Genomic DNA, 23,518 nt, shown 5'->3' on the forward strand with positions numbered 1-23,518 from the left:
TCCCCCTCCAAGGTAGCCCATTCCAGCCAGTGTGGCAGCTTCAGCCTGGCCTCTGTGAGTCCCATTTGCAACACTTTTCTGACTTTGGTGGCCTCCAGTGGGGGCAACTGCAACTTTCTGGCTACAGAAACACAGGCTGAGCTGCTTAGAGAAGGCAGGGAGGGGCTTTCGGTCACACTGCGCGAGTCTTCGAGCTCTGCGCGGCTCGAAGTCCTCCCCGAGGCCCGGGTGCGACGGGGATGTCGTAGGCGTCCGCACCCGCTCTCGCCCATCACGCCCACTCCCGGCCCTTCCTCCCACCCACTAGGCCGGGCGCCTGCGGCCTCCACGCCAGTCCCGGGCCGGGGGCCTCCCGCGCAGGCGCGTCGTGCGTTGGGACCGCCCGGCCTGGCGGGGAGGTCGCCGGCGCGACAGGCACCTCTCTGCCCTCCCAAGGCCAGCAGGCCCGCAGCCGTCCTGCTCCACACTCGGGCCCGGCCCCACGGCCCCGGAGTCGTCCGGCTGCGGCTGGAAGAGAGCCCGCCCGCGTCTGCGGAACGCGCGAATGTTGGCGCCCACTGTCTCCCGGACGCAGCGCCGCGCGAGCCCTCCGCCCCCTGCGCCGCGAGTTCCACAGCGAGTCCGCGCGGGCGGTGCCGGGGCGGCGGAGGACGGCTTCAGGCCCAAAGGGGATTGGGCGGCGGCTCTAGCTGGCGGGTCTTGGTTTGCGGAAGGGGCTGGAGTCGCTGCTTCTCGGTGACCGGCGCGTGGCCCGGCCAATCCTGCCGCCGCCACCCACCCGCAACCGCGTCCGTTGACGGGCGGGTCCTTGGTCTCCGGGTCCTTGCGGGGCACCAGAGAGCGGAGTGGCGTCCGCTCCCTCGAGTCCTCGGTGCCGGGGAATTCACCGCTCACCACCCCCTGCCCCACCTTGGGTCCTGCTCGGGGACCAAACCACTGGAAGGCAGTGGCGGGAAAGGGGCGCCTGTGCCAGAGGTCCTGATGAGGGGGGTCCAAGGCTTGGGGACTTGTGCGGGAAATGTGGGTTTAAGTGCCTTCAAGGTTTTAGTCCATTGGGATGTTGATCAGCGTTCATAGCTGGCGCTGATGCAGGTCACCGGGAAGGGAATGTGTGAGTTTATGGCCACGCATAATCTCTTTTAGTCGTGTTTAACTTAGCAGGGTAGCGCTCCATCCTGGCTGGGTTTTGTTTTTTGTTTTTCTTTTTTCTTTTACAGGGTTTTTCTCAGTGTGTAACGTTTGTTTTTAAATCCCAGATAATCCTGATGTAAACCATTGACATAGCTAGAAAATCACGAGGCTGTGATTTTCCAAACTCAGCTTCATAACCTATTCTGTGTGAGCTGTGATTTTTCTGTGATTCTGTTTTCCTCTTTGGCTATTGGTGGGCCCTGAATGATGGACCACCGTTTTCACCCTGTATCTTTTCAAAGTACACTTGGTGATCTTAGAAATGTCTGCAGTGTCTTAAGGACATTTGTATTCACATGCCTTTTAAAAGCTAGTCCGAGTCAATGGCTTCAACTGCACTTTCCCTTTCAGAGTTGAGGGAACATGAGCCATTTGCAGAGCTTATTGTTAGACACCCTCTTGGGAACCAAGCATGTGGACAGTGCAGCCCTCATCAAAATCCAGGAGCGGAGCTTGTGTGTAGCATCACCAGGTTTCAATGTAAGAGAAAACAAGTTTGGACATAAGACTTGATTTACTTATTATTTCTATTCTTCCAAAAAATGAAGCAGACATGACTTTTTTTTTTTTTTTTTTTTTTTTTGAGACGGAATTTCACTCTTGTTGCTTAGCCTGGGATGCAATGGCACGATCTCAGCTCACTGCAACCTCCGCCTCTCAAGCGATTCTTGAGCCTCAGCCTCCCGAGTAGCTGGGATTACAGGAGTGCGCTATCAGGCCCGGCTAATTTTTGTATTTTTAGTAGAGATGGTGTTTTACCATGTTGGTCAGGCTAGTCTCAAACTCCTAACCTCAGGTGATCCACCTGCCTCGGCCTCCTAAAGTGCTGGGATTACAGGCATGAGCCACCGTGCCCAGCCCAGACATGACTTTTAAATGAACTTTTTCTGTAAAGAGCTACATAAATATTTTAGGTTTCTAGGCTTAGTCTTTTTACTGTTGATATAAAGGAATACCTGAAGCTGGGTAATTTATAAAGAAAAGAGGTTTATTCGGCTCACAGTTCTACTGCCTGGAAGACTGGTCATCTGTGAAAGCCTCAGGCTGTTTCCACTCATGGCAGAGGTGAAGGGGGGCCAGCATGTGCAGAGATCACAGTGCAGGAGAGGAAGCAAGAGAGAGCAAGTGGAGAGGTGCCAGGCTCTTTCTAACAGCCAGCTCTCCTGGAACAAATACAGTGAAAACTCACAGCTTCCCCCACCTCGCAGGGAGGGCATCAGTCTATTCATGATCCAAATACCTCCCATTAGGCCCCACCGAAAACGTTGGGGATCAGATTTCAACATGAGATTCAAACTATAGTACAGGGCCATAGAGTCTCTGTCACAACCACTCAACTCTGCAGTTGTAGAGGAAAAACAGCCATACATAAAAGAATGAATATGACTGTGTTCCAATAAAATTTTATATTTATGGATACTGAAGTTTGAATTTCATATAATTTGTAAGTGTCACGAAGTGTTATTCTTTTGATTTTTTTCCCCAACCATTTAAAAACATGAAAACCATTCTTAGCTTGCAGGCCATAAAAAACAGGTAGTGGGCTAAATTTGGCTGGCCACCTGCCATAGTTGGCTGACTCCTGCTCTAACCATGTAACCTCTCCAGGTAATGCCCAGTGATGTCCAAACACTGGTGAATGGATTTGCCAAGAACCCTTTGCAAGCCCGAAGAGGAGGATTGTATTTCAAGGGAAAAGATTACAGATGTGTCCGGGCAGATGAATATTCTCTTTATGCCAAAAATGTGAGTGCTCAAGATTTGAGGAGAGCTGAGTAAAAGAAAAGAATTTGCCTCCAAATTTCCTTGCTCTGCCTGATCCTCTCTGTAAAACAGATTAAATCCATTAATGTCTTGAGCCATTGTCTTGAGATAGCAGTCTAATGCCAGGAAGACGTATGTGAAAGAAAGTCTTATCAAGAGCCTGGTTTTGAGAAATGTTCATTCCAGAATCTATTAACTGAGCCTTGCCTGAACTCTTTCCAGTACAGTCCAGCCTTCATTCTCTACATCCTCCTTTAAAAAAAAAAAGAAAAAAGATAATCATTTCTGCGCTTAAAACATCTCTCAGTGGCCAGGCACAGTGGCTCACACCTGTAATCCCAGCACTTTGGGAGGCTGAGGTCAGGAGTTCAAGACCAGCCTAGCTAACATGGTGAAACCCTGTTTCTACTAAAAATACAAGAAAATTAGCCAGGTGTGGTGGTGCGCACTTGTAATCCCAGCTACTTCGGAGGCTGAGGCAGGAGAATTGCTTGAACCCAGAAGGCAGAGGTTGCAGTGAGCCGAGATCGTGCCATTGCACTCCGGCTTGGGCAACAAGAGGGAAACTCCATCTCAAAAAAAAAAAAAAAAAAAAAAATCAGCTCTCTGTTGCTTATAAGGAATGAAAGAGATGAAAATCATTCATTGGATGCCCTATATTATGCGTTAGGCATGCTGCCTCATCCACATTATGAACGAAATAATCTCATTTTACAGATGAGGACACTGAGGCTTAACAAGGTTAAATAACCCTTACTCATGCAGCAGAAAATGGAGGCACCAGAATTCAAGCCCAGAGCTGTCCAATTCCAAAATGTGCAACCTTTCCATTACATCAGTTTTGTTTTGTTGTTGTTTTTTTTTTGAGACGAGTTTCACTTTTGTCGCCCAGGCTGGAGTGCAATGGCGCGATCTCGGCTCACTGCAACCTCCACCTCCTGGGTTCAAGAGATTCTCCTGCCTCAGCTTCCCGAGTAGCTGGGATTACAGGCGCCTGCCACCACGCCTGGCTAATTTTTGTATTTTTAGTAGAGACGGGGTTTCACCATGTTGGCCAGGCTGGTCTCAAACTTCCAACCTCAGGTGATCCTTCTGCCTTGGCCTCCCAAAGTGCTGGGATTACAGGCGGGAGCCACCGCACCCAGCCTACATCAGTTGTTCTAATTGGGATGGGGTATATGATAATCAATTGCACAACTTTTTCAAAATCCATCTACCATTATTATAACAGTCTGAAACATTTTGAGGAAAGGCAACTAAATTGGTAGAAAAGAGTGGACAGCCCAAAAACAGATATATAAATATATGGAAAATATATACGGAATATGTATATTCCATATATATTCCAAACATATGGAAATCAGGAAATGGTGAAAAACGTAGCTGGAGCATGACCACTGGTCCTGTGATTAGAACCAAGAGCAGAATATTCTCTTTTATTCTTTATCCAGGAGAACACTGGTGTAGTTGTCGTGAAGACCCATCTGTATCTTCTGGTGGCAACTTACACTGAGGGCATGTATCCTAGTGTCTGTGTGGAAGCCACAGAGAGCCTGGGTAAGTTGGCCTCCTAGTTCCTGTCTTCATTCCCTGTGCTAGTTGGGTCTTCCAACTACAAGTAACAGAGATCCAACTCAAACCAGCTAGGGCAGAAAGTAGGTTTATTGGAAGGATGCTGAGGTTATTTACATAGCCACTAGAAGGACAGGGTGCAGCTGAGCCATGGGGAAGGTCGATTCAGGGACTGGAACACTGCTAGGTGTCTGTCTTGACTTCTAAATGAGTCAGCTTTGTTCTGTCTCATAGCAAACTGTTTCCTTTCCTGGCTGATATCATGGCCAATCCTCCCATAATACCCCTTAATTTCTCTTAGGACCCTGATTTGGCAAGTTTCAGGTCATATGGTTTACCCCTGTATCAGTCAGCTATGTAGGTGGGGCAGGAAAGGGGAGCAGGGAGACAGCAAGGTAAAAAGGCAGAGATGTGGCTGCTGGGGGTCTACCCTACATAAAGAGACATTTTACAGGAAAAGGAATTACTGTGAGTCAGGCAGCCACTTTGTTGGTATATACTGCATTCCCCCTCTGTGTCTATACATTTTTGAATAAAGATCTCATAGAGAACTAGCTTGGGTATTATATCAGTGAGAGTTGAGCTTAATAAATGGTAAACTGTGTTTGTGTTTAGATTTTTCAAAATCTAAATTTAAATTTTAAGAAGTTTACTGGAGTTGCGTAAATACTCCTTTGAAACAGAAGCCTCTAGTAACAAAAGCAGCCACTCATTCATTCATTCATTCAACAAACATTCAAACAAACAAACAGAGGTACTTACCATGTGCCCTGCACTATCCTAGATAAATTAGGGAAGCAGAGCTGGTTAAGATATAGCTTCTGCCTTCCATGCCTCTGTACATGCTGTCCTATCTGCCTAAAATATTTTCTAGTTTCCTTCCTGTCCCTCACATCTATTCTGCAAATTCCTAATCATCATTAAAGACCCAAGTCAGATCTTAGGCTTCTATCTACTGTGGTATGTATTTTATGCATACCTTTATGATTATCCCCATTACAGTTCTTTGTTTATCTAGATTGTGAATCCCTGGAAGGCAAGAATCTTGTCTTAATCATTCTCTTTCTCCATTACCTAACACAGTATCTGATGTTGGTTAGGCAATTAGTACATGTTTGATGAATAAATCAATGAATTACTTTGGCCTAGCAGAGTCAGAGAAGGCGCCAGAGAGCTGAATCTTAAAGGGCCAATTGAGAAATTAAGTACCATCACAGAAACTATATACCTATGTACAGATATGCCTCATTTTATCGCATTTTGCATTATTGGACCCTTCAGATATGCCTCATTTTATTGCATTTTGCATTATTGGACCCTTCCTGAACAGATGTCAAGGATTTGAAGGAGGCTCCATTTCAGAATTGTAGGGCAGGAGCAGAGAGCAGAACAGAGACATAGAGAGCCAAGTTAATTATCTAATTAAAACAACCAGAATATGAGATTAGAAAGATGGGCAATTTGGCTGTCAGGAAGCCAGGCTCTTACCCTGTCAGCTAGGGCTCAGGGCTAATTCCCCAGAGGAGATCAGAGAAATTGCTTGACTACTGTAATGTAGATTATGTGGCTGTCACTAAAGTTTAGTATTCTTGCTTAGGGCCACAAAAAACTCCACAGACTCCAAAGAATGTGCCCTGGTTAGAAGTGCACCGCTGGCATCACGCCATTAATATCCCACTGCTCTGGGAGGGTGGGATGCTATCTTGGAAATGGTTGGATGATCAGGAGGGATGGACAAGGCTGATATCCACTCAGGAGCCAGTTGTCTTATGACTGACTTTTGTTTCCTTTACTCTTTTTTAAAAAAATTATATTTTTCTCTATCTAAAAAATTATATGTGATCATTGTAGAAAATTTGGGAAGTAAAGAATTACAGGCCAGATGGGATGGCTCACACCTGTAATCTCAGCACTTTGGGAGGCCAAGGCAGGCGGATCACTTGAGGTCAGGAGTTCAGGACCAGCCTGGCCAAAATAGCAAAATTCTGTCTTTACTAAAAACACAAAAATTAGCCAGGTGTGGTGGTGGGCACCTGTAATCCCAGCTGCTCAGGAGGCTGAGGCAGGAGAATCGCCTGAACCCGGGAGGCGGAGGTTACAGTGAGCCAAAATAGCGCCACTGCACTCCAGCCTGGGCGTCACAGCAAGACTCTGTCTCAAGAAAAAAAAAAAAAAAGAAGAAGAAGAAGAATTATGACCATTTAAAAATTGTATTATGAAGGATTCTAGGAGCATGGCTATTAATTAAAGAAAACCTTTAAACAGTAATTAGGAAAAGGATGCTATGCTACTTCTGTCACACAAATTAATCAGGTTTGTGCAGTGGCTCACACCTGTAATCCCACCACTTTGGGAGGCCAAGGTGGGTAGATCATTTGAGGACAGGAGTTTGAGACCAGCCTAGAAAACATGGTGAAACCCCATTTCTACCAAAAATACATAAATTAGACCAGGTGTGGTGGCAGGCGCCTGTAATCCCAGCTACTCGGGAGGCTGAAACAGGAGAATCGCTTGAACGGAGAGGCAGAGGTTGCAGTGAGCCGAGATCGTGCCACTGCACTCCAGCCTGGGTGACAGAGCGAGACTCTGTCTCAAAAAAAAAAAAAAAAAAAAAAAAGCAGGATTGTTTTTAAAATAAATATATTAGACAGTCACATTTGTAACATTGGTAAAATGTTAGCATCTTTAATTCTAGGTCCTCAGTTGTTTTTTGTTTATCTTGTGTTTCTGTTTCTTTTTCTTTTCTTTTCTTTTTTTTTTTTTTTTTTTTTGAGACACAGTTTCATTCTATCGCCCAGGCTAAAGTGCAGTGGTTTGACCTTGGCTCACTGCAGCTTCTGCCTCCCAGGTTCAAGCAATTCTCCTGCCTCAGCCTCCCAAGTAGCTAGGACTACAGATGCCTGCCACCACACTGGCTAATTTTTGTATTTTTAGTAGAGACGGGGTTTCACCATGTTAGCCAGGCTGGTCTCAAACTCCTGACTTCAAGTGATCTGCCTGCCTCTGCCTCCCAAAGTGCTGGGATTATAGGCATGAGCCACTGCACCCGGCCAAGTCCTCAGTTTAAAAAAAGAATCTTAAGCATATATTGTGACTTACTCTGCAAGACTCCATCTAAAAAAAAATGAAGTGCTACCTGGCATGGTGGAGTGCACCTGTAGCCCCAGCTACTCAAGAGGCTGAGGCAAGAGGATTGACTGAGCCCAGGAGTTTGAGTCCAGTGTGGGCAACATAGTGAGACCCCATCTTTAAAAAGTAAGTGCTGTAATCAGGTTTGGTTTTGTTTTTGGACGGAGTCTCGCTCTGTCGCTCAGGCTGTAGTGCTGTGGTGGGATGTTGGCTCACTGCAACCTCTGCCTCCCGGGTTCGAGCAATTCTCCTGCCTCAGCCTCCCAAGTAGCAGGGACTACAGATGTATGCCACCATGCCCGGCTAATTTTTTGTATTTTTAGTAGAGATGAGGTTTCACCATGTTAGCCAGGATGGTCTCGATCTCCTGACCTCATGATCTGTCCACCTCGGCCTCCCAAAGTGCTGGGATTATAGATGTGAGCCACCACACTCGGTCGTAATCAGTTTTAAGTCTAGGTCATAGGATACATATAGGAGAGGAGGGCAGCAGTTTCCTTTATTCTCTTGAGCCCTCTCTCACCCTGTTCCCTTTGCCCAGCCATATGCATTATTCATCCTTTTTTTTTTTTTTGCATGGGAACCCAATTCATACTCCAGGACAACTCAAATACCTCTACTGTGGCACTTACTGCCATGAAAGAGAATTGATGTCTGTATGTGCCTATATCCCCTACTAGACAATAAACTCCATGAGGGCAGGAACTGTTTCAACTATCCAGTCACCCTTGTATCTCCGGTACCTAGCACGGTGCCTAGCACATGGCAGTCACCTGGCAATGTTTGTGGAATAATAAACGGATGAATGAATCATTTGTAATGATAATTTGCAGCTCATAAATAATAACCATGCTGTGTTTGCTTTCAGGAGACTACCTAAGAAAAAAAGGAAGTTAAGTCATCAGAGGCCCATGAAAGACACTTTTACTATTTTAGAAGAAAATTGAAGAGCCTAAAGAAAAAATATTTTATGGTTGAAAAAACACTAGATAGAAGGCACTAAAAAAGAAGAATGAAATAAGGGAGCAATTTTTATTACTTCAAGAGATCCTCTTCTTTCACTGGAATTACTTGATCAACTGTTTTTTAGTAAGTGTTGGTCATTGGCATGGAATGAGAGAGCACTGATCATTTCACAGAGCATATCTGTTGGGAGGCTCCTTTCTGTGAGGCTCCTGTAGTCCTACACACCTTGCTAAGTATGCCAAGAATGCAGGCTGTCACCACTCTTTATCCAAGACATTTCTCAGGGTTAGGTTGCAGCAAGCAACCTTGAAAAATGAAGGGATGTCTCCCATCAGGACAGACGGCAAGCTTGCTTACTGTTTGCTATAAAAGCAGTGGAGTCCCTGAGCTCAGTGTTACCCCTCCTGTAATACAGCTCCCTGCATGTGTGACATCCATCTGGCTCACATCACCCCTGTGAGACTTGGGAGAAAGGATTGCAAAGGCCATTCAACAATGGACTACTAGTCAAGGTATTCAATGGACATTTCACACTCCCATTTGCAGGTATCTGGTATCATTTTGAACATTGGGAAGGCCTTCTCAAAAATCAACTCAAAAAGATTTCTGACTCTAACCCTAACTCTCACTGCACACCTTAGTAAGGCAGTATGGTCACTAAATGCACCCTTCCCCAGAAAGAGTTCATCTCCTCTTGGTCTCCTAGGTGATAATCCGGACCATAAGGGTGGAGAGCTATAGAACCTATTTTGAAAATTCAAGATTCTACTATTCTGACTATTGCTAAACATGATGCATCTTTTTTTCCCTAACAGCATCATCCTCAGGCCAGCCTGGTTGGTATACCCTTCAGATGTCCCTGGGGAGAGAACACCTTCGACTACTTGCCAAAAGACAGCCTAGGGAATTCAAATTTAATTCTGGTTCAGCTAGATTGGACTAACATGGTCCTATATCATGACAATAGTGACTACTTAGTTAAGTACACTGTTCTCTAGATCCCTCTACAGGGTTCTACACAGGCCAGGATAGGATATAATGGTTCTCTTTAATTTTGCAAAAATGCCCCTGTGCCTCTTACATCTGACCCTTCCAGACAAGATGTCTGGATGCAAGTAGGGCACGATTGGAGAAAAAGTATAGACAGGGCTACTGGGATGGGATGCACCAACTGCATGGCCACGGAGACCCTAGCACCTGGAGAGGGAACACATTCGATCTCAGGAGATGGGGAAACAGGGGAGCCCTTTCATGTTCTTTTTGTCCCCCAGATTCAGCATCTCCTTGTGGCAAACCCTAACTTACTAGCCTTAGTAAATCAAGTAAAATCAAATCTTAGGCCCTTTATAGTTCCTGACATAATCAGGCAGTGAGGTACAGAATTCAAAATTCCAAAGACATGCTATCTAGGGCAGGATGTCTTTTGCTGATATTTACAAAATTGTCTCATTTTCAGCTCTGTATAATAGCCTTTCACAGAACTTACTTCCAACATCATTCCTTTTCTGAGCTTCGATGCCAAGTACCACAGATTTTTTTTTTTTTTTTTTTGGTAGTCAACCTTGCCACTAGTCCATTCATCCATTATTTAGTCAGTAGTTTGATTCTTTTGGGGGTTTTGTTGTTGTTGTTTGTTTTGAGACAGAGTTTTGCTCTTGTCGCCCAGGCTGGAGTGCAATGGTGCAATCTCGGCTCACTGCAACCTCCACCTCCAGGTTTCAAGTGAATCTCCTGCCTCAGCCTCCCAAGTAGCTGGGATTACAGGCACCCACTACTACACCTGGCTAATTTTTGTATTTTTAGTAGAGACCGGGTTTTGCCATGTTGGTCAGGCTGGCCTCGAACTCCTGACCTCAGGTGATCCACCCGCCTCGGCCTCCCAAAGTGGTGGGATTACAGGCCTAAGCCACTGTGCCCGGCCTGTTTTTTGTTTTTATTTTTGTTTTGAAACAGGGTCTCACTCCATAACCCAGGCTGGAGCGCAGTGGTGTGATCACAGTTAACTACAGCCTCAATCTCCTAAGCTCAAGCGATGATGCTTCCACTTCAGCCTCCCGAGTAGCTAGGGTTATAGGCACATGCCACGTGCAGCTAATGTTTAAATTTTTTGTAAAGATGGGGTCTCACCATGCTGCACAGGCTGGTCTAGAACTCCTGGGCTCAAGCAATTCTTCTGCCTCGGCCTCCCAAAGTGCTGAGATTACAAGAGCGAGACACTGCAACTGGCCTTTGATTCTTTTTGAAAAGAGATAACAGTAAATTTTAAATTAACTTATTTAGCATTCTTTGTAATAAGAATGTTAAATAAGTGTATTTAGATGTATTGTTTACTGTTGTATCACCACTACCTAGCACATAGTCGGCTTTGTGCTAGGTAGTAGTGATACAACAGTAAATAATACATCTACCCCAAGACAGGCTCACAATTTAGTGGGGAAGGCAAGTTGTAAATGAGTCACATGACCACGTGATGCTGGAGCAGGTGTAAAACAACCACAGAGCACAGAACCTGGAGCGACTAACTGTGTCTTCAGGAACCTGAAACTAGCATTTGAAGTGCATTTGGAAGAAGAGTGAGAATAGAAGAGAGTAAAGAGCATTCCAGGCTGAAGGAGCACCAAACGCCAAGGCACAGAGTGATGAAAAGGCCTGTTGTGTGGCAAGAATGGTGAGAGGTTCCATGTAGCTGGAAAGCAGTACGTGGGAGACAGTGATCAATGAAAATGGGAAGATGGATAGAGCCAAAATAGAAAAGGCTACTCTCCTTGGAGTCACTCAAAAGACATCAAGCAGTGCTGTGGGGTAGACAGTACTTTTAGAAAACTATTAAATTCGGATTACAAAAGTAATATACACTCACTTTTATAACTTGGGAAAATAAGTTAGTCATAATTTCACATTAAGTGAAAATTTCTGGGCCCGGCATGGTGGCTCATGCCCATAATCCCAGCACTTTGGGAGGCTGAGGCTGGCGGATCAGCTGAGGTCAGGAGTTTGAGACCAGCCTGGCCAACATGGCAAAACCCCCTCTCTACTAAAAAATACAAAAATGAACTGGGCGTCATAGTGGGCACCTGTAATCCTAGCTACTCAGGAGGCTGAGGCACAAGAATCGCTTGAACCCAGGAGGCGGAGGTTGCAGTGAGCCAAGATCGCGCCACGGCACTCCACCCAGGGCGACAAGAGCGAAACTCCACCTAAAAAAAAAAAAGATAAAAGAAAGCTTCTGGTGATGGTTTTGAGATTTTCTTCAGGTCTCTTTTGATGCACGTAATATATACGTTTTAACCTTACCTAGATCCTTAACGCATAGAGTTGACATTCCACCATGTTCATTTAGCGTGATGCTATGAGACCTTGAATGTCTTTAAATTGCTTCAAAAACATTTTAAATCGCTGCATATCATATAAACATAATATTGTTCTTTGTTAGATATTTAGATTATTTCTACTTTTTCACTTTGTAAGTAATATTACAGTTTAGAACTTTTACATAATTCTTTGTATCTCTGATTATTTCCTTAGGTCTGGAAGTGGAATTTCAGGGTCAGAATTTGAGCAACTTTATGGCTCTCTGGAGTTTTTGTTTTGTCTCTTACAAGGAAGGAATTTTACACCATAGCTTCTAACATGCAGTTGAGGGGTTTTTTTGGCAGATGGGAGTTGTATGTAATTCAGCTCTAATTTATCAGCCCCCTCTGCTTGTGGGGTGAGTCCGAAACAGTCTTAGTGTCCCAGTGGGTGAGGATGAGAGGAAATACTGCAGACATTTGAACTAGCTGAGTCAGAGACTGGAGAAGCAGGTTACTCTTTAAATTCCAGTTAGTGCTAAATCATGGTGATGTTGGACAGTCACACCTCTGCAGTCCAGAGATGTACAATATAAAGATACTTGTGAGGTTTGCACAACAAGCCAGGAAGCATTTGAGGACTTCTAGCCACAACTCCAAAAGAGGACAGGGATGCCAAGGCCCAAAGCTAAACAAAGACTGAGCTATCAATACTTCAGGCTAAAGTTAGGCTGTGTCATCAAAACAGAATGGACAGGAGCAGAGATATGCAAAGAATGGCTCTCAAGCCTGCAAGACTTGAACATGTGAACATATTGATATGTGTGTAGAAGGAATGTGTAACCACAAAAAAAAAATGGAAGTGGGCCAGGTGCGGTGGCTCATGCCTATAATCCCAGCACTTGGGAGGCTAAAGCCGGTGGATTGCCTGAGCCCAGGAGTTCGAAATCAGCCTGGGCAACATAGCAAGATCTTGTCTCTACAAAAAATGCAAAAATAGCTGGGCATGGCGGCACACACCTGTAGTCCCAACTGCTCAGGAGGCTGAGGCAGAAGGGTTGCTTGAGCCCAAGAGTTTCAGGTTACACTGAGCTATGATCATGCCACTATATTCTAGCCTAAGTGACACGGCTAGACTCTGTTTCAAAAAAAAAAAGATCAGCCAGGAAGCTCAGATAAGAGTCACTGGAGTAAATGTTGGTTGGGCCCATTCAAAGTGGGAGGGTCTATGAGCAAACAATTTAAGTACCCTGGTAGTTTCCAACAATAATTCTTTGACCAAGTGTCCTGCGATTCAATTTGACACTAGCTAACTAGAGTTAGTGTAGACCTCACAGGTTAAGGAGCTCAGTTCCCACAAGCCTGTCCCCACTACAGATGCCAAACACGAGTCTCAGGTCCCCAGGCTACCTGCACTACCCACACTTCTGTCTGACCTGGCTACAGATTTGCGGGGAGTCCCATGACTCATGATAATTTGCTGGAATGACTACAGAACTCATGAAAAGGCTATACTGCACTTACGATTGCAGTTTTCTTATAAAGGATGCAAGTCAGGAATAGCCAAATGGAGATGTATAGGGCGGGGGCACAGAACTTCCACACCTCTCCAGACACATGCGCCTCCCAGCACATGGAGGTGTTCGCCAGCCCAGAAACTCTCTCCAAACCTTGTTGTTTCAGGGTTTTTATACAGGCTTCCGTTATGTAGGCATAATTGACTGAATCATCGGCTATATGATTGAACTCAATCCCCACTCACTTTTCCTCCCCAGAAGTCAGGGGATGAAGCTAAAAGTTCCAGCCCTCTAATCACAGGGTTGGTTATTCTGGTGACCAGACCCTGCCCTGAAGCTATCTAGTACCTATCCCCCATCCCAGAAATGGGTGACTGATAGGTGTTTTTTCTGATCCCATCCCTCCTCCCACCCTCCACTCTCAAGCAGGCCCCAGTGTCTGTTGTTTCCCTCCTAGTATCCATGTGTTCTCCTTGTTTAGCTCCCACTTACAAGTAAGAACAGGTGGTATTTGGTTTTCTGTCCCTGTCTTAGTTTGCCAAGGATAATGCCTCCACCTCTATCCATGTTGCTGCAAAGGACATTATCTCATTTTTTTATGGCTGCATAGTATTCCATGATGTATATATACCACATTTTCTTTATCCTTTCTACCATTGATAGGCATTTAGGTTGATTACATGTCTTTACTATTGTGAATAGGCTGCAGTGGACATATGCATGCATGTATCTTTATGGTAGAGTGATTTATATTCCTTTGGGTATATACCCAGTAATGGGATTGCTGGGTCAAATGGTAATTCTGTTTTAAGTTCACTGAGGAGTTGCCACACTTATTTCTACAATGGCTGAACTAATTTACACTCCCACCAGCACTGTATAAGCATTCTGTTTTCTCCACAACCTCGCCAACATCTATTATTTTTTGACTTTTTAATAATAGCCATTCTGAATGGTGTGAGATGGTATCTCGTAGTTTTGATTTGCATTTCTCTAATGGTTAGTAATGTTGAGCATTTTTCATATGCTTTTTGGCTGCATATATGTCTTCTTTTGAAAAGTGTCTGTTCATGTTCTTTGCCCACTTTTTGATGGGGTTGTTTTTGCTTGTAAATTTGTTTAAGTTCCTTATAGATTCTGGATATTAGACCTTTGTCAGATGTATAGTTTGCAAATATTTTCTCTCAGTAGGTTGTCTGTTTACTCTGTTGATAGTTTCTTTTGCTGTGCAGAAGCTCTTTAATTTAATTACATCCCATTTGTCAATTTTTGTTTTGTTGCAATTGCTTTTGGTGTCCTCATTATGAAATCTTCACCAAGTCCTATGTCCAGAATGGCATGTCCTAGGTTATCTTCCAGTGTTTTTATAGTTTGAGTTTTTACACATAAGTCTTTAATCCATCTTGAGTTGATTTTGTATATGGTGTAAGGAAGGGGTCAAATTTCAATCTTCTGCATGTGGCTACCCATTTATTCTAGCACCATTTATTGAATAAGGAGTCCATTCCATTGCTTTTTTTTTTTTTTGCCATTACTCTTTTTTTTTTTTTTTTGTCAACTTTGTTGAAGATCAGATGGTTATAGGTGTATGGCATTATTTCTGGGCTCTCTCTACTGTTCCATTGGTCTATATGTCTGTTTTTGTACCAGTACCATGCTGTTTTGGTTACTGTAGCCCTGTAGTATATAGTTTGAAGTTGGGTAAAGTGATGCCTCCAGCTTTGCTTAGGGTTGCCTTAGCTATTCGAGCTCTTTTTTGGTTCCATATGAATTTTAAAATAGCTTTTTCTTTTTTTTTTTTTTGAGACAGAGTCTTGCTCCATCACCCAGGCTGGAATGCAGTGGTGCAATCTCGGCTCACTGCAAGCTCCACCTCCCAGGTTCATGCCATTCTCCTGCCTCAGCCTCCCAAGTGGCTGGGACTACAGGCACCCACCCCCACGCCCAGCTAATTTTTTGTATTTTTAGTAGAGACGGGGTTTCACCGTGTTAGCCAGGATGGTCTCAGTGACCTCGTGATCTGCCCGTCTTGGCCTCCCAAAGTGCTGGGATTACAGGCGTGAGCCACTGTGCCTGGCCAATTTGCATATGTTGAACCAACCTTGCATGTGCTGTTGGATTCAGTTTGCTAGCATTTTGTTGAGAATTTGTGCATCTATGTTCATCAAAAATATCAGCCTGAATTTTTCTTTTCTTTTTTTTTTGTTGTTATTGTGTCTCTGACAGGTTTTGGTATCAGAATGATACTGGCCTCATAGAATGAGTTGGGAAGGAGTCCCTCCTCCTCAATTTTTTGTAATAGTTTCTGTTGGAATGGTACCAGCTTTTCTTTATACATCAGGTAGAATTTGGCTGTGAATCCCTCTGGTCCTGGACCTTTTTTGTTTGTTTGTTTTGGTTGGTGGGCTTTTTATTACTAATTCAATTTCAGAACTCATTATTGGTCTGTTCAGGGATTCAGTTTCTTCCTGGTTCAGTCTTAGGAAGTTGTATGTGTCCAGGAATTTATCCACTTCTAGATTTTCTAGTTTGTGTGCATAGAGGTATTCAAAGTAGTCTCTAAAGGCTTTTTGTATTTCTGTGGGGCCAGTGGTAACCTCCTCTTTGTAATTTCTAATTGTATTTATCTGGATCTTCTCTCGTTTTTTCTTTATTAGTCTAGCTAGTGATCTATCTATTTGATTAATTTCTTTCAAAGAACCGATTTCTGGATTTGTTGATCTTTTGTATGGTTTTTGTGTCTCAATTTCCTTTAGTTCAGCTCTGATTTTGGTTATTTCTTGTCTTCCAATAGCTTTGGGGTTGGTTTGCTCTTGCATCCCTAGGTCTTCTACTTGTAATATTAGGTTGCTAATTTGGGATCTGTCTGTTTGATATGGGCATTTAGTGCTATAAACTTCCCCATTAACACTGCCTTAGCTGTGTCCCAGAGATTCTTGTATGTCATATCTTTGTTCTCATTAGTTTCGAAGAATTTTTTTATTTCTGACTTAATTTCATTATTTACCCAAAAGTCATTTAGGAGCAGGTTAATTTCCATGTAATTGTGTTATTTCAATGATTTTCTTAGTATTGATCTCTATTTTTATTGCACTGTGGTCTGAGAATGTGGTTGGTATGATTTCAGTTTTTTTTATTTTGCTGAGTATTGTTTTATGTCTGATTGTCTGGTTGATTTTGGAGTATGTGCCATTTGGTGATAAGAAGAATGTATATTCTGTTGTTTTTAGGTGGAGTGGTCTGTAAATGTCTATCAGGTTACTTTGGTCAAGTGTTGAGTTCAGGTCCTGAATAGCTTTGTTAATTTTCTGCCTCAATGATCTGTCTAATACTGTCAGTGGGGTGTTGAAGTCTCCCATTATTATTGTGTGGGAATCTAAATCTCTTCATAGGTCTCTAAGAACTTGTTTTATGAATCTGGGTGCTCCTGTGTTGAGTGTGTATATATTTAGGATAGTTAGGTCTTCTTGTTGAATTGCACCCTTTACTATTATATAATGCCCTGTTTATCTTTTTTTATCTTTGTTAGGTTAAAGTCCATTTTGTCTGAAATTATGATTGCAGCCCCTGCTTTTTTTCTGTTTTCTGTTTGCTTTGTAGATTTTTCTCCATCCTTTTATTTTGAGCCTACAGATGTCATTACATGTGAGATGGGTCTCTTGAAGACAGCATACTATTGGGTCTTGCTTTTTTTTCCAGCTTGCCACTCTGTGCCTTTTGATTGAGGAATTTAGCTGATTTACATTCAAGGTTAGTATTGATATGTGCAGATTTGATCCTGTCATCATGTTGTTAGCTGGTTATTATGCAGACTTGTTAGTGTGGTTGATTTATAGTGTCACTAGTCTGTCTACTTAAGTGTGTTTTTGTAATGGCTAGTCATGGTCTTTCCCTTCCATATTTGGTGCTCCTCTCAGGACTGCTTATAAGGCAGGTCTGGTAGAAAAAAAAATCCCCTCAGCATTTGCTTGTCTGAAAATGATCTTATTTCTCCTTCACATATGAAGCTTAGTTTGGCCAGATATGAAATTCTTGGTTGGAAATTTTCTTCTTTAAGAATGAAATGAGGCCAGGTGAGGTGGCTCATACCTGTAATCCCAGCGCTTTGGGAGGCTGAGGCAGGCAGATCACCTGAGGTCAGGAGTTTGAAACCAGCCTGGCCAACACAGCAAAACCCTGTCTCTACTAAAAATACAAAAATTAGCTGGTCATGGTGGGGAGTGCCTGTAATCCCTGCTACTGGGGAGGCTGAGACAGGAGAATTGCTTGAACCCAGGAGGTAGAGGTTGCAGTGAGCTGCGATCATGCCACTGCACTCCAGCCTGGGCAACAGAGCAAAACTCTGTCTCAAAAAAAAAAAAAAAAAAAAAAAAGAATGCTAAATATAGGCCCCCAATCTCTTCTGGCTTTTAGGGTTTCTGCTGAAAGATCTGCTGTTAGCCTGATGGAGTTCCCTTTGTAGGTAACCTGCCTTTTCTCTCTAGCTGCTTTTGACATTTTTTCTTTCATGTAAACTTTGGAGAATCTGATGATTATGTGTCTTGGGGATGGTCTTGAGTAATATCTCTCAGGGTTCTCTGCATTTCCGGGATTTGAATGTTGGCCTCTCTAACAAGGTTCAGGAAATTTTCATGAACATTATCTTAAAATATGTTTTCCAAGTTGCTTGCTTTCTCCCTGTCTCTTTCAGGGATGCCCATGAGTCATAGATTTGATCTCATTACATAATCCCATATTTCTCTGAGGTTTTGTTCAATCTTTTTTATTCTTTTTTCTTTATTCTTGTCTGAATGGATTATTTCAGAGAGCTAGTCTTCAAGCTCTGGGATTCTTTACTCAGCTTGGTCTATTCTGCTGTTAATACTTGCAGTTACAATGTGCAATTCTTGTAGTGTGTTTTTCAGCTGTATCAGATCAGTTGGGTTCTTTTTTATAGAGACTATTTCATCTGTCAGCTCCTGTATTGTTTTATTGTGATTATTAGCTTCCTTGGATTGGGTTTTGAATTCTCCTGAATCTTGATGATCTTAATTCCTATCCATATTCTGAATTCTATTTCTGTCATTTCAGTCATTCCAGCCCAGTTAAGAACCCTTGCTGGGGAACTAGTGTGGTCATTTGGAGGAAAGAAGACACTCTGGCTTTTTGATTTGCCAGAGTTTTTGTGCTAGTTCTTTCTCATTTGTGTAGGCTGATGTTCCTTCAATCTTTGAAGTTGCTGTCCTTTGGATGAAATTTTTTGTTTTTGCTTTTTTCTTCTTTGATGCCCTTGGGGGTTTGATTATGGTATAAGGTGGGTTTGGTTAACTGCTTTCAATTCTAGTCCACTCCTAGGTCTTGGAGGATCCCCTTCCAATTACTGTCTCCCTATTTGCATTTCTTTTTTGGGGTGTTCTGGTCCATGGAGCTCCCTCAGGCAAGGGCCACAGGTGGCAGACAAGCTGTAACCTTGCCAGGTCAGCTCCAATCTGCTGTCTGTGTGCTTCCCGGGGAAACACAAGGTTGTACCTGCCTGCAGAGTTCAGGCAGAATCAGGACCACTGGATTGGAAACTACTGGGTGTGGCCCATCTGGCTACAGGAGGCGGGGGTGGGTGGGTGCAGTTGGCTGCCCTGCTGTCTGGGTGTTTCCAGTGCAACAGGAGGCTGCGTCCCTTGACAAATTCAGGTAGAAGTAGAGCCACTGGGCCAGAAGCTCTGGCAGGTGTGGCTTGCCTGGCTACCAGTGGCTGGGGTTGGTGGGAACGCCTTCTCTGGTGTCTGTGCTTCCTGGGACAACAGAAGGCTGCATTTGTTGGCTGAGTTCACACAGAAGCAGGACTGCTGGGCCAGAAGCTCTAGCAGGTGTTGTCCACCTGGCTGTCAGTGGCAAGGGTGGGTATGGTCATGTGCCTTGCCATTTGGGTGCTTCCTACGACAACAGGAGGCTGCACCCACCAGCTGAATCCACACAGAAGCAGAGCTGCTGGGCCAGGAGCTCTAGCAGTTGTTACCCAACTGGCTACCAGTGGCAGGGCAGGTAGAGTCACTCACTCTGCTGTTCGGGTGTTTCCCAGGACAACAGAAAGCTGCACCCTCTGGCTGAGTTCACACAGAAGCAGGGCTATTAGGCTGGAAGCTCTAGCAGGTGTTGCCCAACTGGCTACCAGTGGTGGGGGTGGGTTGAGTGGCTGGCTGAGTTCAGGCTGAAGTGAGACTACTGGGCTAGAGGCTGGTGTTGAGCCCTGCCCAGCATGGGTGGGTGGAGCAACCTTACTGCTCCCAGGCATGGCAACTGCAGCCTCTACTGGGGCTATGGCGCTGGCTGGTCTCCCCCAGGGCCCAAGGCTTATAGAGGTCCACTTGGACTCGAGAGTTGGCCCCGTAAAACATCTGAGTGGCTCTCTGCCTCAGTCTAGAAACACGATGGGTGGGTGTGGGGCCCAGTGGGATTCTCCTATTCCCAGTCTTGCACAGGTCCCTGTGGAGAGCATGAATCACCCTGGGGGCTCTCACTCACTCACCCTGTCCTGTGTTGGAGAGGTTCTCCCAGCTCCATGCTGAGCCCAGACAGCTGGTGCCTGGCTTCACTCCTTTCTGCACTCTGTGTTCCTCTACTGCCCTGATGGGTCCCACCGTGGTTTTTCAGATGATTGGCCTGCAGCTCAGTGTTTGCTAGTCCTTTTGTTTCTTTTCCATAACAGCAGCACACATGAGCTGCCTCTAGTCCACCATCTTGGCCCCACCCCCAATTCATCTCAATCATCCCATCTTGTCCTGAGTCCTGACTTACCATTTGACATTCCACATAGATTTGCCTGTAGATTTTGGGGTTCAGCCCCCATGCCAATAATTTCTTCTTACAAATTAGCACACCGATACCTGAATTTGAGAACTCAGTTCTGTGAGTTGTAGACCCGCGCTCCACATACTGACAGGCAGGGAGTCTGACCTGGACTATAGCGATTCTCTGAAGTTCTGCAGGCCTGGTGAAGCTTCTTGGCAGCTCACCCCCTGGCCGGCCAGCCTTTCCTAAACACACCCACTGCATTGCTGGGTGCCTAGTGGGAGTCTTTTTCATAAACTTCCTCAAGGCAATAACTGTCTGGAGCCTCCTCTGTAGAGCATTCCAGTTGCCTCCTATAATTCTCATTACAAACTTCCAACTGGGTCCAGCTACGCAGAGAGACCCACACAAGTGACCCTTTGGTGGTAGCTATACGGCACCTGTGGAGGTGCCCAGGGAGCAGGCAATCTTTTGTAACAGAGGTCTCCAAATGAGAGAACTTTATGTCCTGATGGTTCACAAAGCCATTAGAAGGGGCACACAGGCATGAATGGATTTAAGGGGTTCCTGTTTCCCAGGTTCTCAACTTCCATACATACTTTCCTGAAAAGGATCTGCTGTAGTTGAGGACTGATGTCAAAGCTACTTTCTGGCCTGCCTCCCCAGCCTCCCTTCACCCAGTATACAAAAGGGCTCACGCTCACATAGCCCTTTGAGCCTTTGAGCCTGGCTTGGAGCAAAAGAACTGTAAGGTGCCAAAGGAAGAGAAAATTCTAAATATTTTAAATTGCATGATTTCTTTCATCCTCCATTGTTCAAAAATACATCATATGTGAAGGAGAGTCCCATGAGAGTAAAGCAAAAAAAGTATGAGTGAGAAACAGTGAACACTTTTGTATCATAATTCATCCAGGAAAGGAAGGCTGCATGCCTTTCCATCTATATTTCTTAAGGTTCAGAAGCAAAATGATTGTTACAAGGCACATATTAACATGATTATTGAATTAAAAAATGAGAAACTTTTCTGATAGAAAGTAATTTGATTTGGCTGATTAACAGTGAGGACTGCCTTTGCCAATAAGAATGTCACAGATGTTTTCCATAAATGAGTTAAGTCTGCAGCTCCAATATGTTAATGAAAATACATTTATTTTGTTTTTTGGTTTCTTTTTTGAGACAGAGTCTCACTCTGTTGCCCAGGCTACAGTGCAATGGCACAATCTCGGCTCACTGCAACCTCCACCTCCAGGGTTCAAGCGATTCTCCTGCCTCAGCCTCCCGAGTAGCTGGGACTACAGGCACCTGCCACCATACCCGGCTAATTTTTGTATTTCTAATAGAGACGGGGTTTCGCCATGTTGGCCAGACTGGTCTTAAATTCTTGACCTCAGCTGATCCGCCTGCCTTGGGCTTCCAAAGTGCTGGAATTACAGGCGTGAGCCACCACTCCCGGCCTGAAAATACATGTAAAACATGAGATAGGGTAAAAGGATTTGATCCAAAAAATTTAGCAAAAATGTATTAAAATTAACATTTTTACTTCCTGAATCTTTTCTTAGCATATCAATTTAAACAAGGTGCCTCTAAGTGAAAAAATAGCAGATATAATTAATAAGCATTTGATAAGTCTTCAGAAAGCTTTGTTGGTATAATTCCAGAACCTGAGAACTTGAATGACACTTATGACTGAGTAACAGATTGGGTGGTTTCCAAGTCTTTACTTTCAACAAAACTGAAGCAAGATCTAATTAAGTTGTCAGCTAATATAGCATTGAAAACAACTTTTGATGATAGATCATTATATGGTTTTTATTATATAATTCAGAGGTATTCAAAGAATCGGCTGGCATTCCTATAATGAAATTTCTTTCCCATCTAATTTATGCAAACTAGATTTGTCAGAGCTTGTCTATAAAAATAAAAAATAGGGACCGGGCGCGGTAGCTCACGCCTGTAATCCCAGCGCTTTGGGAAGCCAAGGCGGGCAGATCACAAGCTCAAGAGATAGAGACCATCCTGGCTAACACGGTGAAGCCCAGTCTCTACTAAAAATACAAAAAATTAGCCGGGCATGGTGGCGGGCCCTTGTAGTCCCAGCTACTCAAGAGCCTGAGGTGGAAGAATGGCGTGAATCCGGGAGGCGGAGCTTGCAGTGAGCTGAGATCGCGCCACTGCACTCCATCCTGGGCGACAGTGCGAGACTCCGTCTTAAAAAAATAATAAAAAAATAAAATAAAATAATAAAAACTAGGAAGAGAACTAATTTCGAACTCAGTCCGATTCTAGCAATAAGTAATATTCATCCACATATATAACTATTGGGAAAAATTCAGCCCTACCAACTATCATTAAGAATATATTTCCAATTACGTTTTATGTTTAATAATTATTATTTAAAATAATACATATTGTTTTGATCAATTGTGGACTAATAATATCATAATAATAAATCCAAAAGAAATTTAACACTTATAATAGCCCTGTGGTCACAGAAAATAATTTTTTAAATTAATGTCAATTTACATACATATTTTTCCTGCAGATAAGAATGATCAGTAAAGCATAAAATATAGCAGAATATGATTCAATGAAAAAAGTGGAATGAAAATATGAGTAGTAGAAGAAAGAAAAATAAGGTTGTAAAACTTTTTTTATTATTATACTTTAAGTTCTAGGGTACATGTACACAACCTGCAGGTTTGATACATAGGTATACATGTGCCATGTTGGTTTGCTGTACCCATCAACTCATCATTTACATTGGGTATCTCTTGTAATACTATCCCTCCACCAGCCCCCAACCCCCCAACAGGCCCTGGTGTGTGATGTTCCCCACCCTGTGTCCAAGTGATCTCATTGTACAATTCCCACCTATGAGTGAAAACATGCACTATTTAGTTTTCTGTCCTTGTGATAGCTTGCTGAGAATGATGGTTTCCACCTTCGTCCATGTCCCTGCAAAGGACATGAACTCATCCTTTTTTATGGCTGCATAGTATTCCATGGTGTATATGTGCTACATTTTCTTATTCCAGTCTATCATTGATGGACGTTTGGGTTGGTTCCAAGTCTTTGCTATTGTGAATAGTGCCACAATAAACATACGTGTGCATATGTCTTTATAGTAGCATGATTTATGATCCTTTGGGTATATACCCAGTAATGGGATTGCTGGGTCAAATGATAATTCTAGTTCTAGATTCTTGAGGAATTGCCACACTGTCTTCCACAATGGTTGAACTAATTTACACTCCCACCAACAGTGTAAAAGCATTCCTATTTCTCCACATCCTCTCCAGCATCTGTTGTTTCCTGACTTTTTAA

At 43.7% G+C, this 23,518-nt stretch overlaps 2 protein-coding genes across 12 annotated transcripts in view; one reads left to right on the forward strand and one right to left on the reverse strand.

Annotated features, from left to right (window-relative positions):
* Positions 1-23,518, reverse strand: part of FAM228B (family with sequence similarity 228 member B) — a 93,016-nt gene that overhangs the window by 49,147 nt on the left and 20,351 nt on the right. For 5 of the 9 annotated variants that reach the window (XR_010123130.1, XR_010123128.1, XM_054476559.2 and 2 more), the window contains exon 1: positions 419-628. The exons of the other annotated variants lie outside the window; for them this stretch is intronic. The gene's annotated coding sequence lies outside the window, so the exon portion shown is untranslated. Of the gene's footprint in view, positions 1-418; positions 629-23,518 lie in introns of those variants that run through there. 9 annotated transcript variants of the gene reach the window in all.
* PFN4 (profilin family member 4) lies at positions 357-9,397 on the forward strand. 3 transcript variants are annotated; one of them, XR_008500759.2, is made up of 5 exons: positions 359-1,671; positions 2,800-2,937; positions 4,407-4,512; positions 8,525-8,745; positions 9,038-9,397. XR_008500759.2 is itself a non-coding variant. In XM_054476575.2 (5 exons), the coding sequence occupies exons 2-5, from the start codon at positions 1,555-1,557 to the stop codon at positions 8,551-8,553; spliced, it is 390 nt and encodes a 129-aa protein (XP_054332550.1). In that variant the 5' UTR covers positions 369-1,338; positions 1,543-1,554; the 3' UTR covers positions 8,554-8,721. The 3 variants fall into 3 exon arrangements, 2 of the variants coding, with proteins under 2 accessions (XP_054332548.1, XP_054332550.1); XM_054476575.2 differs by lacking the exon at positions 9,038-9,397 and having other exon boundaries at positions 369-1,338; positions 1,543-1,671; positions 8,525-8,721; XM_054476573.2 differs by having other exon boundaries at positions 357-1,671; positions 8,525-9,397.

Source organism: Pongo pygmaeus, chromosome 12 (assembly GCF_028885625.2).
Source record: "Pongo pygmaeus isolate AG05252 chromosome 12, NHGRI_mPonPyg2-v2.0_pri, whole genome shotgun sequence".
Classification (NCBI taxonomy): domain Eukaryota; kingdom Metazoa; phylum Chordata; class Mammalia; order Primates; family Hominidae; genus Pongo; species Pongo pygmaeus.

What these genes read in the sequence shown, in the direction of transcription:
- PFN4 (XM_054476573.2), top strand. Translation starts at nt 1,555, where the DNA reads ATGAGCCATTTGCAGAGCTTATTGTTAGACACCCTCTTGGGAACCAAG. An exon ending in TAGCATCACCAGGTTTCAAT is followed by an intron (nt 1,672 to 2,799) that starts GTAAGAGAAAAC and finishes TAACCTCTCCAG; the next exon opens with GTAATGCCCAGTGATGTCCA. An exon ending in ATTCTCTTTATGCCAAAAAT is followed by an intron (nt 2,938 to 4,406) that starts GTGAGTGCTCAA and finishes TTCTTTATCCAG; the next exon opens with GAGAACACTGGTGTAGTTGT.